Source organism: Thalassophryne amazonica, chromosome 1 (assembly GCF_902500255.1).
Source record: "Thalassophryne amazonica chromosome 1, fThaAma1.1, whole genome shotgun sequence".
NCBI lineage: Eukaryota > Metazoa > Chordata > Actinopteri > Batrachoidiformes > Batrachoididae > Thalassophryne > Thalassophryne amazonica.
Genome location: NC_047103.1, coordinates 32,963,639 through 32,983,699, shown reverse-complemented (window position 1 = coordinate 32,983,699; position 20,061 = coordinate 32,963,639). Strand labels below are relative to the sequence as shown.

Genomic DNA, 20,061 nt, shown 5'->3' with positions numbered 1-20,061 from the left:
GAGAACATGCCACACAGAAAGGGCGGGAAACGATCCCACGGCCTTCTTGCTGTGAAGCACCAGTGCTAACCACTAATCCACTGTGCCGCTGTGCCATCCAGTTGACCATTTCATTCATATTTAGCATATGGGTATATTTGGGTGATTCCCTTGACACTTGTTATTACTGACTTGTGGGAACCAGAGGGATATATCATCTCCTGATGACTCTTAATTATCTTGCTGTTATTTCCCCATGTTTTTTATTCTTTTTGTATCTGCAGGAAATCTATACATTTTATGTTTCCAGATTAATTTTTACATCCATTTGTACAACATCCCATCATTTCAAAACTTTTTGTGGAGTAAAACCGTGCATCAAACCTGCTGCATTGAGATGTAAGTGATTTACAAAGTGATCAATGCGTGATATCACTCTGGATCTGGAAACAATATGTCTCACATTGAATGTCCTTAGCTTAAATCCCCCCCCCATACATACACACACACACACACACACACACACACACACACACACACACACACTGCCCTGTACAATTGTCGTGGAGGGCGAACTAGCTATTGAGTTCAAAAACATTGTTTGTACCAGGCTGTAAACATGCTGATTTCTGCTCTAAAGTTTGACATTTTAACATGGACTTCTATGGCAATATGAGCCAGCCTCATTTTGCCATTCAAGGAACTGTAGCTTTTTCCCCTTGGTCACAGTGACCCAAGTCCACCCTGCTGTAAATGGGTACCAACCCTGGCTGGGGAAATGATGTGCACTGGACTGGCCTCCTATCCAGTGGGAGTCACAGATTCTCATCCACTTCATGCTACGCAAGCTGGAGATGAGCACCAGCACCAACATGCCTCAGGGCCCAAAGAAGTCACGCACCTACTTTCCCTTCCAGCTGACAGCAAGAGAAAAATTACACATTGTTGTGAATATTCTAGTGTGTCTGTAATTTTTCCACAGCGTTGTACCTCCAGATAGCAGAAGAGTTCAGCACAAACTCCAGAACACACACCAACAGCAGATTTTTCAATTGCACCGCCTTTGACATTTTGCAAACACACACATACCGTGCGTACAAAATCAAAGCGCTAATGTTTCTTGTCGCTTTGTCCAAAGTCGAGATGAGTTCAGCCACAGGAGGCGCCGTTCACATCCGCAGGAAATGAAATGGCACCAACATAATTGACAGGACGTTTTCTTGGTGCTGTTGGTCCCTGAACATTGTGAGTGGCTGTGTAAAGGTCTTTGTTGTTGTGATAAATAAACACACCCAAAGAGACCTCCTATTTGCCAATAGGTCAAGGAGCAAGTGCGATTTGACAGAATGCTTTTGAGAACTGCCATGAGACAGCGTTTTTGTCACCATGGAAACTGTCAAACAGGAAAGAGGGAGAGGTCGGCTTGATGTTCAAGGGTAGCTGGAGATGGCTTTTTTTAATATATATATATAAATCTTCTGAACTCTGCAGTCTATTTAGTTCTCTCTTTTCCCTCGTATTTATTCCTCTTTTAAGCTTTGTTCTGTTTGCTTCTCCACGACTGATAACAATTTTATTTATTTATTTTTGACAGCGTTGCTCTGACACTACAATCAACGCTTCCTTCAAACACCATCGCGTTCATGAACGCGGAGGAGAAACAAATCGAGCTCCCCGGGGACGTGGCTTTCAACATTTAAAGTTCACATTCAGCCAGCTGCCGATGAAATTGAGACTTTTGACTCACCCTTGAGTGTAATTACTCTCAATTGTAAGAATATACTATAGGAGCCAATCAGCTTGAGCACTTCCTCCACTTAAACTCCCCGCAGAATGTTTAAATGCCGTGAGCTTGACCGTTATTGGTCAGTAAGTCATGGTTGCAGCTTTTGATTGCACTTATTGCAGCAGCAGCTGATGCCGCGGGTTCCCAGGCCGTCTGAAGTTGTTCAACAGGAGCAGAACAGCGGGTGACTGAGACGAGGGCGTGAATCACAGCAGTGCAGAGAAAGCGAAGGAACAAATGACTGGAGGAGGGCAGGAAAGGTTAGAGAAAGGAAAGAAGTTAATGCACCAAGCTCCCTGCTGAAGGTTCCCTGGTGAACGTGTCTGGCTGATGACAGATCTCCACTTCGACCTCACCACCATCACTTCAGTCCAAGGCAGAACACACTGGGGAGCAGGCACACACACATTTTTTTTTTTTTTCACATTGTCACTGCGTCGAGAAAAACATGTCAGACGGAAGCTGATTTTAGTCAGAGCTGAATCAACACAGTCCCCAAACTTCACACTCACTTTCCTCTGTGCAGGCGCAGCCTTGAAGCCATAGACTATATATATATATATATATATATATATATATATATATATATATATATATATACGAGGTCTGTCCATAAAGTATAGGTCCTTTTTATTTTTTCAAAAACTATATGGATTTCATTCATATGTTTTTACGTCAGACATGCTTGAACCCTCGTGCACATGCGTGAGTTTTTCCACGCCTGTCGGTGACGTCATTCGCCTGTGAGCACTCCTTGTGGGAGGAGTTGTCCAGCCCCTCGTAGGAATTCCTTTGTCTGAGAAGTTGCTGAGAGACTGGCGCTTTGTTTGATCAAAATTTTTTCTAAACCTGTGAGACACATCGAAGTGGACACGGTTTGAAAAATTAAGCTGGTTTTCGGTAAAAATTTTAACAGCTGATGAGAGATTTTGAGGTGATACTGTCGCTTTAAGGACTTCCCACAGTGCGAGACATCGCGCAGCGCTCTCAGGCGCCGTCATCAGCCTGTTTCAAGCTTAAAACCTCCACATTTCAGGCTCTATTGATCCAGGACATCGTGAGAGAACAGAGAAGTTTCAGAAGAAGTCGGTTTCAGCATTTTATCCGGATATTCCACTGTTAAAGGAGATTTTTTTAATGAAAGACGTGCGGACGGGTCCGCGCGTCGGGACGCAGCCGGCGCGGTGCGGCGGCACAGGAAAAACACCTCCGTGTTGATAACCATTTGTAAAATCCAGGCGGCTTTTGATGTCTTTCAGTGGAGTGAGTATATGAGAAATTGTTTAACAGCTGGACATGTTCCAACTTGTCCTTAAGGCTTCCAACAGAGGTGTTTTTCCTGTGGCGGAGCGTCGCGGCGGCTGCGAGCCGACGCTGCAATCCGCCTGCACGTCTTTCATTAAAAAAATCTCCTTTAACAGTGGAATATCCAGATAAAATGCTGAAACCGACTTCTTCTGAAACTTCTCTGTTCTCTCACGACATCCTGGATCAATAGAGCCTGAAATGTGGAGGTTTTCAGCTTGAAACAGGCTGATGACGCCGCCTGAGAGCGCTGCGCGACGTCTCGCAACGTGGGAAGTCCTTAAAGCGACAGTATCACCTCAAAATCTCTCATCAGCTGTTAAAATTTTTACCGAAAACCAGCTTAATTTTTCGAACCGTGTCCACTTCGATGTGTCTCACAGGTTTAGAAAAAATTTTGATCAAACAAAGCGCCAGTCTCTCAGCAACTTCTCAGACAAAGGAATTCCGATGAGGGGCTGGATGACTCCTCCCACAAGGAGTGCTCACAGGCGAATGACATCACCGACAGGCGTGGAAAAACTCACGCATGCGCACGAGGGTTCAAGCATGTCTGACGTAAAAACATATGAATGAAATCCATATAGTTTTTGAAAAAAATAAAAAGGACCTATACTTTATGGACAGCCCTCGTATATATATGGACACTGTTCTTGATTGGAAAATCACAAGGTCTGCAGTCAGATGTCTCCATAGATGAAGAAATCGAGGTAGTTGTAATAATAAACTTTATTGATGTCACAGAGGAGAAATTCACATGTTACGTCAGCTCTTAAAAAAAACACACAAGATGGGTGCAAGTAGAGGAAAATGTTCATCAAACAGCATGTGCAAAATAAGCAATAATAATAATACTTGTAACAGTATAAGACATAAGAAATGAGGTAGAAATAGAATATGTATGTATGTATATGTATATATGTATATACGAGGGCTGTCAATAAAGTAACGGTCCTTTATATTTTTTTCAAAAACTATATGGATTTCATTCATATGTTTTTACGTCAGACATGCTTGAACCCTCGTGCGCATGCGTGAGTTTTTCCACGCCTGTCGGTGACGTCATTCGCCTGTGAGCACTCCTTGTGGGAGGAGTCGTCCAGCCCCTCGTCGGAATTCCTTTGTCTGAGAAGTTGCTGAGAGACTGGCGCGTTGTTTGATCAAAATTTTTTCTAAACCTGTGAGACACATCGAAGTGGACATGGTTCGAAAAATTAAGCTGGTTTTCAGTGAAAATTTTAACGGCTGATGAGAGATTTTGAGGTGATACTGTTGCTTTAAGGACTTTTCACGGTGCAAGACGTCGCGCAGCGCTCTCAGGCGGCGTCATCAGCCTGTTCAAGCTGAAAACCTCCACATTTCAGGCTCTATTGATCCAGGACATCGTGAGAGAACAGAGAAGTTTCAGAAGAAGTCGGTTTCAGCATTTTATCCGGATATTCCACTGTTAAAGGAGATTTTTTTAATGAAAGACGTGCGGACGGATCCGCGCGTCGGGACGCAGCCGACACGGTGCGGCGGCACAGGAAAAACACCTCCGTGTTGATAACCATTTGTAAAATCCAGGCGGCTTTTGGTGGCTTTCAGTGGAGTGAGTATATGAGAAATTGTTTAACAGGCAGGACATGTTCCAACTTGTCCTTAAGGCTTTCAACAGAGGTGTTTTTCCTGTGCCGCCGCACCGCGTCGGCTGCGTCCCGACGCGCGGACCCGTCCGCACGTCTTTCATTAAAAAAATCTCCTTTAACAGTGGAATATCCGGATAAAATGCTGAAACCGACTTCTTCTGAAACTTCTCTGTTCTCTCACGACGTCCTGGATCAATAGAGCCTGAAATGTGGAGGTTTTCAGCTTGAACAGGCTGATGACGCCGCCTGAGAGCGCTGCGCGACGTCTCGCACCGTGAAAAGTCCTTAAAGCGACAGTATCACCTCAAAATCTCTCATCAGCCGTTAAAATTTTCACTGAAAACCAGCTTAATTTTTCGAACCGTGTCCACTTCGATGTGTCTCACAGGTTTAGAAAAAATTTTGATCAAACAACGCGCCAGTCTCTCAGCAACTTCTCAGACAAAGGAATTCCGACGAGGGGCTGGACGACTCCTCCCACAAGGAGTGCTCACAGGCGAATGACGTCACCAACAGGCGTGGAAAAACTCACGCATGCGCACGAGGGTTCAAGCATGTCTGACGTAAAAACATATGAATGAAATCCATATAGTTTTTGAAAAAAATAAAAAGGACCGTTACTTTATTGACAGCCCTCGTATATATATATATATATATATATATATATATATATACGAGGTCTGTCCGTAAAGTATAGGTCCTTTTTATTTTCAAGCTGAAAACCTCCACATTTCAGGCTCTATTGATCCAGGACGTCGTGAGAGAACAGAGAAGTTTCAGAAGAAGTCGGTTTCAGCATTTTATCCGGATATTCCACTGTTAAAGGAGATTTTTTTAATGAAAGACGTGTGGGCAGATTGCAGAGTCGGCTCACAGCCGGCGCAACGCTCCGCCACTGGAAAAACACCTCCGTTGGAAGCCTTAAGGACAAGTTGGAACATGTCCAGCTGTTAAACAATTTCTCATATACTCACTCCACTGAAAGCCATCAAAAGCCGCCTGGATTTTACAAATGGTTATCAACACGGAGGTGTTTTTCCTGTGCCGCCGCACCGCGCCGGCTGCGTCCCGGGTTCAAGCATGTCTGACATAAAAACATATGAATGAAATCATATAGTTTTTGAAAAAAATAAAAAGGACCTATACTTTATGGACAGCCCTCGTGTATACATATATATATATATATATATATATATATATATATATATATATATACACACACACAGTGAGGAAAATAAGTATTTGAACACCCTGCGGTTTTGCAAGTTCTCCCACTTAGAAATCATGGAGGGGTCTGAAATTTTCATCTTAGGTGCATGTCCACTGTGAGAGACATAATCTAAAACAAAAAATCCACAAATCACAATGTATGATTTTTTCTTTTTAATAATTGATTTGTATGTTACTGCTGCAAATAAGTATTTGAACACCTACCAACCAGCAAGAATTCTGGCTGTCACAGACCTGTTAATTTTTGTTTAAGAAGCCCTCTTAGTCTGCACTATTTACCTGTATTAATTACACCTGTTTGAACTTGTTACCTGTATAAAAGACACCTATTCACACACTCAATCAATCACACTCCAGGCTTGGCCTGGTCTCCAGACCTGAACTCAATAGAAAATCTTTGGAGGGAGCTGAAACTCCAAACCTGAAAGATTTGGAGATGATCTGTATGGAGGAGTGGACCAAAATCCCTGCTGCAGTGTGTGAAAACTTGGTCAAGAACTACAGGAAATGTTTGACCTCTGTAATTGCAAACAAAGGCTACTGTACCAAATATTAACATTGATTTTCACAGGTGTTCAAATACTTATTTGCAGCAGTAACACACAAATAAATTATTAAAAAATCATACATTGTGATTTCCGGAATTTTTTTTTAAGATTGTCTCTCACAGTGGACATGCACCTAAGATGAAAATTTCAGTCCCCTCCATGATTTCTAAGTGGGAGAACTTGCAAAATCACATGACTTCACCCATCGGTTTTGTGAAGAGCGTGTGTGACTGCAGGGAATATGCTTTTTTTCCTGGACTAGAAAAAAGTGTAATTGCATGTAAACTACAGTAGGTGGCAGTGGCGCTCTCATTGTCAGAGTGTGCACAGTGAGTATTGAGGACTCTAGCATAATGGAACGCTGCTCTATGTCGGGTTTTTTCACACTACAGCGGGAGACGAGAAAAGACAGCATGAAGTTAAATAAATTAAGGCATCACTCAAAGACATTACACCCCAATCACGCAGATAAGCCGCTTGAGTTTTTTCAGCGAAAACATGCCGAATATTGCCAGCAATCATCCCGCTTTATGAATGCTGCTTCAGTAAGCCCCTTTCACACTGGCGTATTCATAGAGCTGTGTATTGTGGCGTATCGTCTACATTGAGTTGAGCAGCTCTCTGCCCACTTTTAGCAGCTCTGCGTCGAGTTTTTCCTCCCTACGCAGCAGTATGTTGAGGGCTACGCACATAGGACGGAAGAAACTAAACGTTTGATTTTTTTCGGCATAAAGCGCTGGACACAGACAATACGCAGTTTTAAGCAGGTCTGCACAGCACAGCATTACTGCATGCAAGTCTGTGCAACACGGCGCTCCTGTACACAACCAAAAACAGTGCGTGAACCCAGAGGAATCAGCTGGAGAACATGAGAACAGGATACACAGCCCACAGCACTGCTGTGTGATCAGAACAGTTGACGTGTGTGTGCTCAGAACAGGGAATCGAACCTCAACTCAGAAATCCAGAAACACAACAGAAACAGCAGGTCGGTCGCTCTCTCTCTCTCTCTCTCTCTCTCTCTCTCTCTCCCTCTGTCACTCTCTCTCGCTCTCTCTCTCACTCTCACTCTCTCTCTCGCTCTCTCTCTCACTCTCACTCTCTCTGTCTCAGCCTCGTCGCTGCATGTCGGTGCACTCATCAGATGACCTGATCGATCAGGTCTGATCAAATCGGCGGACCTGATCGGAGCAGCCGGAGCTTTAAAAGTTTAGAGTCACAGTGCTTCATTCACAGAAGGCTTTACCACAGCCAGACTCAGCAGCATCTGTACACAATGAAAATGATCCACCAAGACAAATAATAATAATAATAATAATAATGTTAAATGACTCTGTTTCTGAGCCGCACCACACCGTGCAGTAGAGAACAGAGCGCACTTCACAGAGGTAGAAAATAGCAGCTTTGACTACATACGTGTCAGTAATGCAACTGTAAAAACCTCATGATACAGTACACTGTTTCCAAGTGCAATCATGTGTTCTGCACAGCCGGCAGGAGTGAACTGGTTTTAAACAGTGGCAAGGTACACGCGACTGTGTGCACACATTAAAAAGCGAACATATGCAGCTGCAAGCAGATCTACGAACACGGAAAAAAGCTGAGTACGCGTGCATTTCGGGCATACTTAAATGAAACACGACGCCGTAATATGCAGCTCTATGAATACGCCAGTGTGAAAGGGGCTTTAGCATCATAGCACCATAGCAGAGTTGCTGAGCAGCTGTATTTTTTTTTTAGACTTTATTGTAACAATCAAACATACATACATACATACATACATACATGTACACAGAGAAACATAATGAAAACATTAGAGGAAAAGATAATGATTAAATCTGGACAGAAGGAAGAAGGCAAAAATTTTTTTTTTTTTTAATAAATAAAAAAATAAAAAGCAAGAGTACATAAAGATCTAGGGAAATAAATCAAAAGACTGAGCAGCAGTAGACTTGTGTCATGATGGATGACACAAGTGCTGCAAAAATAAAAACATAATAAAATAAAAATCACCAAAAATAATCATAAAACTAGAAGCACTAGTGAGAGAGTGCAAACCTCCGCCAAGGCCATGGGGTCACTGACGCCATAACATCTACACGCCGTGAAATCATTGAACCTAAAAATGTCTAACAATGATGTTTGCTCGGTAGTAAAAAAAAGTTTCATCTGCTGTGACTGGATATGGATACTGGATAGCATGTATCCTTAGCGCTTGGCATCACAGTTTATTGCAACTTGCACTTTTCCCAGAAGCTACTGTCATCTGAGCACTGATATTGATATTGCATGTGCTTATAGACAAAAACAAATAAGAGACAAAATTCAATTTATTATTCAACTAAACTGTAACTAAACTTCCTGGACTCCGCCATCAAAAGTGTGTCTGTATGTGATCAAAGTGTTGACATTGTAGAGACATTCCCTTACTTTGGCAGAGACATTGATGTCTCTGGGTACTCAACTTTTGAGATTGGAGGTGCCTGGGGAGAGCATATAAATTCTTGAGGTTGCTGAACAGAGATGTTTGGCAATGCTGATGTCTTTGCAGGCAAACAAAGGTACACACCTGTAGGGTCCTGGTGCTACCTGTCTTGCTGTATGGTTGAGACTTGGCCCTGGTTTCATAAAGCAGTCTAATCCTGTTTAGTCGAATAAACTCACTTCGTTTGTGCCATGGCATAAAGAGCTTAGTCAGCTAAAGTTTCACGTTACCTGTCTAAAGGTTTTAGTCTGGTACAGAGGAGACTAATCTTATTTTAGTCAACAAAACTTCTGTGTCGTACCTCAAAAATGGTGGCTATCATGTACCACCACTTGATGGAACATGCATAAGCACCCCTGCATTGCTCATATTCCTCTAAAAGGAGAGCTTCCTCCGCTTTCAGCCATGGTTGTAGCAGATTACTGCCATGATGTGTTTGTGACAGTTCTCACATTAGCCACCGGGTGTGGCTGTTACGCTGAGCTGCGTTGTGTGTACAAAAAAGCTTGACAGAAGTGTAGAAAAAGAACTGTTAAGCTAAGAGCTAAGCATGTCATTCTACAGTTCATATGTGCCCGTATATGTTAATAAAGCCATTTGACTAAACAAACCAACCTAAAAGTAAACAACACTCTTGGACTTTGGAGGCCTTTCTTGGCAGTGGCACTCGCAAGGCCGCTATTCCTGTGAAAGTAGTCGACTGACGTGAAATGGCTAATCTGCAAGTTTAGCCTCAATGTGAAACGGAGATTAGACGGACAATGTTAGGCGACTAACTGTAGTCGACTAAGTAAGTTTAATAGATTAAAAGATTAGACCGCTTTTTGAAACCAGGCCCAGGATGCTAACCAGTGACCTAAGGTGACAACTGAAAGTCTCTGGTATTTGGTCTCTTTGACGGATCCTTTGGTACTGCTGGAGTGACTTTATGTAATTTGATAAGGAGTATCAATTGCACTGTCAGGAAGAGTCAACTTTGACATTATGGCCATGTAGTGCATTTCTCTGTGAATGATCCAGCATGCAAGTGCCTGACTGTTGTGGACCCCAGGAGCTGGAGAAGGCCAAAGGGACTCTCACATTTCACCTGGCTGTGGCAGATAGATAGCTGTTTGAGAGATGTGGGAACGGACCAGTTGTCTGTCTGGGCAGTTGCCATCCGGGACCCAAGGCAGTACTGTGGGGTCATAGATGCAGCAAAGCATAACACATACTCCCAGTCTTTTAGTCTTGAAATAAATAATGAAGCACTGCCTTCTTTGATTCTCCTTTAGTACAATTAACTGCACAAACATTAGTACCTCAGATATTTGAAATAAAATGCTCAGAAAGGACAAATGGTCAGCTTGACAGGGTCAAATCTGCAGCAGCTCACAGCCACTTATGGTTTAATATACCTTAAACGGGTGGCTTATTTATACCCCCACGCCCGTAGAGTCATCATGAACGGGAAAATTGTATAGAGACCAAAACCCTGTTTTGTTTTGTTTGTTTGCTTGCTTTTTTCCTTTGGTACCTGGCTGTAAATATGTTTATTTGTGCTGTAAAGTTGAAGATTTTAAAGGTGTACGGCTACTGGGCTTTTTAAGATTTAAGTCATAAAAGGTTTTTTTTTTTGCACCACTATAATTTTATTCCTTAACTTTTAAATGAGGCAATGGTATATTGGCAGTGTCATATGACATTGCCAATATGAACAAAATTTGTGCTGTCTTTAAAAAAAGCTAATAATTAATTAGCCTGAAAGGAAAAATTTCAAACAAACAGACCGCCATGAACGTCTTTCGGTAGCAGGCATAATGACTTCATAGATCATGTGGGGACATCCCCCCCACTTGTGCAAGGGATGCTGGGAAGCACATGGCGACAGCCAGTCAGAGTAGAGGTTGGCTGCTTACTCAAAGAAAATTTTAGATTTTTGTGTAAATCTATAATGTTTCTCATATAGTTTGTAAAGGTTAGTGAGAAATAAAAACTTCTAAATCTGAAAATGCTGTTTTTGCAACCAGATTACACTTCTGAAGTGATTTACAAGACATATTACAGATGTTAGCATGCGTACCCCATGTACACACATCATGCGAGGTCATCTGTGGTCATTTTAAATCCTCTTGCATGCACACACGCGCTTCCTCCTGAAGACACCTTTAAAACAAAAATAAAATACTTGTTGAAGGTAAATTCAAGGTAAATTCTCTTCATTAAAATCAGTTGTAATTTTGCACCATGTTACAAACATAACCCGACATTATAATGCTTGGATTTCCGTAGAAACCAGATTTTTCCAGTTTTGTGAAATTTGAAAGGCTGTACAGCTTTAATATGGACATCTACTTGAATTATTGCTGTTTTGGAGCCAGCTTCAAGTAGCTAAGGAACTGCAAGATTTGTCATTTCCACACTGGCTCCATTTAACAGGACTGACGTCCCAGTCTCTCACACACACCCCGCCCCCTTCTTCCTCACATCCGCCTTCAATTTGCTCTCGTTTTATATTATTTTAGCAATGTGATAATTTCAGGTGACACAGTCTCCCTGTTGAGACTTGTAGCTGCGTCTTCAGGCAGAAGAGTCTATTTGCTGCTCGCTCGCCGTATGTTTCTTCATTTGTAAGCGAGAAGTGGGGGGGGGGGCTGAATTATTGATAAAGTGTCATAAGTGACCACATAGCATTAAAAATGAATTGCTCTCCTGAAATAAGTAAATTGTCTGTGAATAATTTAGGTGACTCGCAGCTTGGGTCGGAGATGTTTATGCTAATGTTAACATTTCAAACATCTCCCCGGTTTTGTCTGCCGTCTTGTACGCACGTCCCTGCAGAAATGTAGCAAAATTAACGGTATGACACACAAAACGAAACATAAAAATTAAACAAGACACATCTGTAAATTAGCAGTGGCCTTCGGCTTCTTCATTCTTTAGCCTCACAGCAAAGTCTCTCTCAGAAGAGTGTTGTTTTATTTCAGTTTTCTCTCCCAATATGTCAGATCTTAAAGATGATGTGTGGGTGTGGGTGTGGGTGTGAGTGTGTGTGTGGGTGGGTGGGGGAGAGTCGGGAGGCTTTAAAATTTGTTTGTACGTCCCTCAGATGGCTTCTGCGCATTTTTCAAAGCATGCCAGTGAATCAAAGTGCCGTTGCCGTCCTCTCAACCCGCAGCTTAAAAGATGAATTGTATTTGTCCCAATTGGAAAGACTCCCCTCCCTGCTCCCCCCCGTCTTTTTTTTATTTTGTTTGTTTTTTGTTATATCTCTGAAGGACAATGTCCTTGTGTGCCTTTGATCCATTCTCCTGGGTGTTATTATTTCTCAACTGCTGCCCACCTCTTTTCTCTCCCTCCCTCTCCTCGTGCCTTTTTTTTTCTCTTTAAATTTGCAGGACCCTGCAGACGGTGGGGCCGTCCCACGCCCGTACATACACAGTCGCCGTGTACTTCAAAGGCGAGCGAATAGGCTGTGGCAAAGGCCCAAGGTGAGTAAGACAGTACAGTATAATAGGGCAAAATAGGACAAGGCATTGTCCCTTTTCAGTGCGCCGCTAATGGGCTCGAGAATAATGACGGAGCTTTATTGACGGTGTTTATTATAGCAATTAAGCTCTCGTTGGCCGTATTCTTTTGAGAGACACATTATGCATAATGAAAACAAATCGATTCATTATTGATTTGACATAAATTGTCTTATGAAAGTATACACCGAAGCAGGATGTGGTTGTGGTTAGGTCTTGTTCTACCTGGGATTGTGCTCTCCAGAGGTAAGGGGGGGGCTGGGGGTGTTTGACGACACTAAATGTCTGTTCAGGCATTTTCTCAAAGGTAAAGAAAGTGAAGCTCTTCATGGCAGCTTTTTCAAGGTTGTAAAGGTTGATATATCTGCAGCTGAACCTGAAGCCCTGGTCCCACCGAATAATGAACGATGAATAATGAGCCATGAGCATGTTTTTTTTTGTGGTACGAGTCCAGTTATTCACCAGAGTGGGAGAATAGTGGCTCCTAAAGACTCTTAAAGCCCCCAGACACTTGCACAATTTTGATTCACACACCCATATGCAGTGTGTCGTACTGGTGAGTAAACCGTAGACTGAACGTGAGATGTGTGCTGCTGCGTGCAAGTGCACAGAGAGAATTTTAAAATGTTCAAAAAAATCTCTAATGCATCAAAGTCGTGCAACAAATGTGAAATGGCTGTGAACACTGCACAATCTACTCGCCAACACTATGTGTTGATGTACATTGATGCTTGATGGTGCGTGAGATGGCACGCACAGCTCAACAAGTCGAGTAAAGAAGAAGTTAACAGTGCGAGTGATTGCGTCAGCGCACCGCATCACAGCGCAGCTCGTCTGAATGATTTTAACGAGATGTTAAATCAAACATAAACATACTTTTACAGCTGTCCACAACAACGAAACAACACGCAACTGTTTTGCTAGCCATTACAGTATAAACAACAAATAATTATCTTTTTAGATGGCTCCAAATGCTTTCTCCACCTCATTCAGCGTGCGCGAGAGAAAAGCAGCAGCTGGAGTGTTCCTCTGTGATTCTGGAAGTGATTAGAGATGTTTTCAACAGCTAACTCAGACAGAAAATCATTAATTCTCTACAAAATAATTATTTTCTATACACAGCGTCCAGCGCACAATGCGTGGCAGCCAGGGAAACAAAGCATGGCATCCAGCTGGGAACACTGCAGGTGATGTGTGTGCAAGTGCACGGATCACGGTCATGCAAGTGTCAGGGCACCCTTAGAGGCAGAATATTCAGCTAATGAGGCTCATCTCTGAGTGTGGTGCAAATTTCAAGAAGTTCAAAATTCAGCAAAAAGAGCATGGGCCAGTTTGTGTACGGGGTACTACGAGGACAAACAAGGATGTTATAGGGATGTTAGTGGTGGAGACAAGGCTGTTAGAACCCATTATCCAAGTACCTGGCGGCTACGAGGACTGGACAGGCTATTTTGGCTCCGCACTTCGTCGTAACAATCCCACCTGCTTTTTGCGCCGGATACTATATGTAAAATATTTATTTCCTAGCGGATTAATCATTTTCTGTCAGAGTTTCGCTGTTGAAAGCACCTCTAATCACTTCCGGAATCCCAGAGCACCGTTTCATCTGCAGCTTTTTTTTCCTCTCTCCCTCCTACACTGCATGAGGTGGAGAATGTATTTGGAACAGCATAAAAGATAATTATTTGCAATGTTTATTTTGTAATGGCTTGATAAAACAGTTGCATGTACATTCCTTCTTATGAGCAGCTTTAAAAGTATGTTTATGATAGATTTAACATCTTGTTATAATCGATCGGATGAGCTGCGCTATGTGTGCTAATGCAATCACTCGCAGTGTTTTAAAATTGTTTGTGCGATGTTCATGTACCTGGCTTATTATTTGAATAATCACTGAAATTTCTGACAAATCCACACGTGGCTCATTATTTGTAGCTTTATTATTCAGTGGAACCAAAGCTTGAGGGAAATGTAGTCACCTAAATCCATTGACACCCCCGCTCCCAAAAAAAGGAAACCCTTTTCAACACCGCTCACGTACTTGAAAGCGCTCGCTGTCGCTTTAAGCTGGAGATAGGTTTGTCCTTTCCATGAGATCACTGACAGCTTACTGTCTTTGTATATGCATGACTTAAGCTCCTAGTCACCTCCACTGCTGGGCTCTGATCACGCGCCATATAATGTATGTAGAGGGACCGCGCATCACCGCCATGAGCAGTGCCCAGCGCAGAGCCACTTACCTGAGACTGTTGGAGAAAAGGCTGCTTTCAAACCTGATATAAAGCAGTTTTAATAATCCTCTCAGTATTGTCTTTTTATTTATTTATTTTATTGTTGGCAGAATTTCAGAAAAGGGACAATGTAAATATGCTAAAACGCTTTCTCGACTTTGTCTCTTTTTTATTTTTTAATCTAGCATCCAACAGGCGGAAATGGGAGCTGCGATGGATGCATTGGAAAAATGTGAGTTATTTGGGCCCCTCTGTCCCTCACACACGCACGCTTTTTAGACTTTAAGCCTTTCACACGCTTTGCCTCAGTGTTGAATATTAGCCTTGGCTGTACAATATGCAAGATGGCTGGCAGAGAGCTGTGGCCTGGCCAGCCGGTTGGCTGTGGCATATAGGATATCAGGCTGTTTGAAGTGCGAGCCCAGAGCACAGGCATGGGGCCTCGCCAAAGACGGAGCACCAGTGAAGAGACAACAGGGGAGGCTAAGCATCCTCAAGCACGTCGATCATCCTGAGGGAGCACAGAAAGTTTTCCTTTGGAGAGCGGAGCAGTGGGGAGGGTCACAGAAAGTTTGCGCGTGTGTGTTGTGTTTTCAAGCGCTTTTACAGGCTGTAAGCGAGGGACTCCCCTTTGCTCAGCGCTCCTCTTCACATTTGAAGGAGCGGAGCTGATGCATCCCCTATGTGCTGCTTGACTCCTTGGCTGTTTTTCATGTTGTCATCAACCACCACTTAAGGAAAACAGATAGTGGGTTTTAGGTATTTACAATGTCTCGTTCAGTGCCAACTAAAAATACAATTACAATGCTCTCAGGAACACATCCAGCAGTGGTTTTCATCATCTCAGGTTCACCTCTTATACTCCATACATACAGTACAAACAGAAAATATTCACAGTGCTTCACTTTTTCCACATTTTATTTTACAGCCTTATTCGAAAACAGAGTAAATTCATTTTTCCCTCAAAATTCTACTCACAACATCCCATAATGACGACATGAAAAAAGTTTTTTGTTTGTTTGTTTGCAAATTTATTAAAAACAAAAAACTAAGAAATCACATAGGCTTAAGTATTCACACCATTTGCTCAATACTTTGTTGACGCATCTTTGGCAGCAATTACAGCATCAAGTCTTCTTGAATATGATGCCACAAGCTTGGCGCAGCTGTCTTTGGGCAGTTTTGCCCATTTCTCTTGGAAGCACCTCTCAAGCTCCATCAGGTTGATATGGGGAGTGTCGGTGCACAGACATTTTCAGATCAGATATGTTCAATCGATTTCAGGTCTGGGCCACTCAAGGACATTCACAGAGTTGTCCTGAAGCCACTCCTTAGATATCTTGGATGTGTGCTCAGGGTCGTTGTCCTCTTGAAAGATCAACCGTCACCCCAGTCTGAGGTCAAAAGCGCTCTGGAGCAGGTTTTCATCCAGGAGGTCTCTGTACATTGCTACATTCATCTTTCTCTCAATCCTGACTAGTCTCCCAGTTCCTCCCACTGAAAAACATCCCAACAGCATGATGCTGCCACCACCATGCTTCACTGGAGGGATGGTGCGTGGTTTCCTCCAAACATGATGCCTGGCATTCACACCACAGAGTTCAATCTTTGTTTAATCAGACCAGAGAACTTTGTTTCTCATGGTCTGAGAGTCCTTCACGTGCCTTTTGGCAAACTCCAGGTGGGCTGCCATGTGCCTTTTACTAAGGAGTGGCTTCCGTCTTACCACTGTACCATACAGGCTTGATTGGTGTATTGCAGAGATGGTTGTCTTTCTGGTTGGTTCTCCTCTCTGCACAGAGGAATGCTGGAGCTCTGACTGAGTGACAATCAGGTTCTTGGTCACCTCCCTGACTAAGGCCCTTCTCCTTCGATTGCTCAGTTTCCATAGGCAGCCAGCTCTAGGAAGAGTCCTGGTGGATCCAAACTTCTTCCATTCATAGATGATGGAGGCCACTGTGCTCACTGGAACTTTTCAAAGCAGCAGAAATGTTTCTGTACCCTTCCTCACATTTTGTCCCTCGAGACAATGAAATCTCAGAGGTCTACAGACAGTTCCTTTGACTTCATGCCTGGTTTGTGCTCTGACATGCACTGTCAACTGTGGGACCTTATATGTAGACAGGTGTGTGCCTTTCCAAATCATGTCCAGTCAATTAATTTTACCCCTGGTGGACTCCAATGAAGCTGTAGAAACATCTCAAGGGTGATTAGTGGAAACAAGATGCACCTGAGCTTAATTTTGAGCTTCATGGCAAAGGCTGTGGATACTCATGTATATGTGATTTTTTTTTTTTTTCTCATAAATTTGGGGGGGGGGGGGGAAATCTAAAAAAAAACCCACATTATTATGGGGTGTTGTGTGTATTTTGAGGGGAAAAAATAATTTAATTCATTTTAGAATAAGGCTGTAACAACAAAATGTGGAAAAAGTGAAGCGCTGTATATACACACGGAATGCACTGTATGTATGTGACTGCATAATATAACACATACTGTGTGTAAAAAGTCAGGTTTATATTAATACCCAAAAACCATACAACAAAAGAGGCTATTTATTATCACCAGAAACTGTCACAGGGTCTCAGTTTTCTCAAACCAAGTAACTGCATGTGTATGACAAATGGTTCCATCAGGAAAAGTAACTACTAGATCGCAGGTTTTGAGTATATTTCATATTGTTACATGGGAAACAAGGTACCAGTAGATTCAGTAGATTCTCACAAATCCAACAAGACCAAGCATTCATGATATGCACACTCTTAAGGCTATGAAATTGGGCTATTAGTAAAAAAAAAAAAAAGTAGAAAAGGGGGTGTTCACAATAATAGTAGCATCTGCTGTTGACGCTACAGACTCAAACCTATTATGTTCAAACTGCTTTTTTTAGCAATCCTGTGAATCACTAAACTAGTATAACCACAGTTTTTCATGATTTCTTCACATCTGCGAGGCATTAATTTTGTTGGTTTGGAACCAGGATTTTGCTTGTTTACTAGTGTGCTTGGGGTCATTGTCTTGTTGAAACACCCATTTCAAGGGCATGTCCTCTTCAGCATAAGGCAACATGACCTCTTCAAGTATTTTGACATATCCAAACTGATCCATGATACCTGGTATGCGATATATAGGCCCAACACCATAGTAGGAGAAACATACCCATATCATGATGCTTGCACCACCATGCTTCACTGTTTTCACTGTGAACTGTGGCTTGAATTCAGAGTTTGGGGGTCGTCTCACAAACTGTCTGCGGCCCTTGGACCCAAAAAGAACAATTTTATATCATCAGTCCACAAAATATTCCTCCATTTCTCTTTAGGCCAGTAGATTTGTTCTTTGGCAAATTGTAACCTCTTCTGCACGTATTTTATTTAACAGGGGGACTTTGCTGGGGATTCTTGCAAATAAATTAGTTTCACACAGGTGTCTTCTAACTGTCACAGCACTTACAGGTAACTCCAGACTGTCTTTGATCATCCTGGAGCTGATCAGTGGGTGAGCCTTTGCCATTCTGGTTATTCTTCTATCCATTTTGATGGTTGTTTTCCGTTTTCTTCCATGCATCTCTGGTTTTTTTGTCCATTTTACAGCATTGGAGATCATTGTGGATGAACAGCCTATAATTTTTTGCACCTGCGTATACGTTTTCCCCTCTCCAATCAACTTTTTAATCAAACTACGCTGTTCTTCTGAACAATGTCTTGAACGTCCCATTTCCCTCAGGCTTTCAAAGAGAAAAGCATGTTCAGCAGGTGCTGGCTTCATCCTTAAATAGGGGACACCTGATTCACACCTGTTTGTTCCACAAAATTGACAAACTCACTGACTGAATGCCACACTACTATTATTGTGAACACCCCCTTTTCTACTTTTTTACTAATAGCCCAATTTTATAGCCTTAAGAGTGTGCATATCATGAATGCTTGGTCTTGTTGGATTTATCTACTGAATCTACTGGTACCTTGTTTCCCATGTAACAATAAGAAATATACTCAAAACCTGGATTAATCTTTTTAGTCACATAGCACTACTATTATTCTGAACACTACTGCGTGTGTGTGTGTGTGTGTATATATATATATATATATATATATATATATATATATATATATGCAACATACATTCTTCATGTTTTATGGTAAAGGGACTGGATGTTTATAAGCTTTTGCTTCTGCCTACACCCTTTTGATCACACGGGTACACTGAAATTGTTTGTTTTATGAGGGGTTTTTTTTGTTGTTGTTGTTTTTGTTGAGTCTGTGTGCCGAATAAATGAATTCATTCATTCCTTCATTCTTAATTCATCTACTAAACCCAGTTATTTCAATTAAGGGTCATAGAGGAGCTGGATCCTATCCCATTTGTCATCTGGCGAGGTGCAGTGTACACCCTGGACAGGAAAAAAACATTCACACTCTCACTCACACCTGCTGCCAATTTAAAGTTTCCAATTCACATAATGTCTAAGAGGAAGCTGGAGTATCCAGAGGGAACCCACACAAACGTGAGCAGAACACGCAAATGCCACCTAGGAAGGGCCGTTTCTGAAGCGATCCCAGTACCTTATTGTTCTACATCTCATTTTAAAACTTTGCTAATGTACAAATAAACTGTTTCATCCAGATTGTATAAAAGAAAAAAAGAAAAATAAACTTCTGTGCCCCCCTAACATATGGTACATATGGATAGTTGGGCTTTAATTTTCTACATCGATCTATCTATCTAGCTAGCTAGCTAGCCTTTATTGTGGGCAGTCTAAGGCACACCTGTGCACTAATCATGGTGTCTAATCAGCATCTTGATATGGCACACCTGTGAGGTGGGATGGATTATCTCAGCAAAGGAGAAGTGCTCACTATCACAGATTTAGACTGGTTTGTGAACAATATTTGAGGGAAATGGTGATATTGTGTATGTGGAAAAAGTTTTAGATCTTTGACTTCATCTCATACAAAAATGGGAGCAAAACCAAAAGTGTTGCGTTTATATTTTTGTTGAGTGTGTATATGTGTCTGTGTGTGTGTGTGTGTATATATATATATATATATATATATATATATATATATATATAGCAGTGTTCTCTGTCTGTTTGCTGTCATACTTTGGTGGCATTCTGAATGCTATTCTTTGCTTATTTTTCTTTCCTAATCATAATAGTAGAGCGGGAAGATGAGTGGTTAAGGAGCTGGTCTGCCAAAATGAAGACCTGGGTTCGAATCCCACTTATGTTATGTGACCTGTTTGTGTCCTTGGAGATGACATTTCATCTACATGTTCTCATTTCACCCAGCTGTAAATGATATTGGCCTCAGCTGGGGCAGTAACGTGGGGTAGTAACTCCTCCTTGGACGCCAGTAGAC

General features: G+C 42.1%; 1 protein-coding gene across 1 annotated transcript in view; it reads left to right on the top strand.

Moving 5' to 3' along the window:
• drosha (drosha ribonuclease III) overlaps positions 1-20,061 on the top strand; it is a 268,873-nt gene that overhangs the window by 217,032 nt on the left and 31,780 nt on the right. The window contains 2 exon segments of the mRNA XM_034167642.1: positions 12,339-12,431; positions 14,884-14,930. Coding sequence (XP_034023533.1) covers positions 12,339-12,431; positions 14,884-14,930 — 140 coding nt within the window.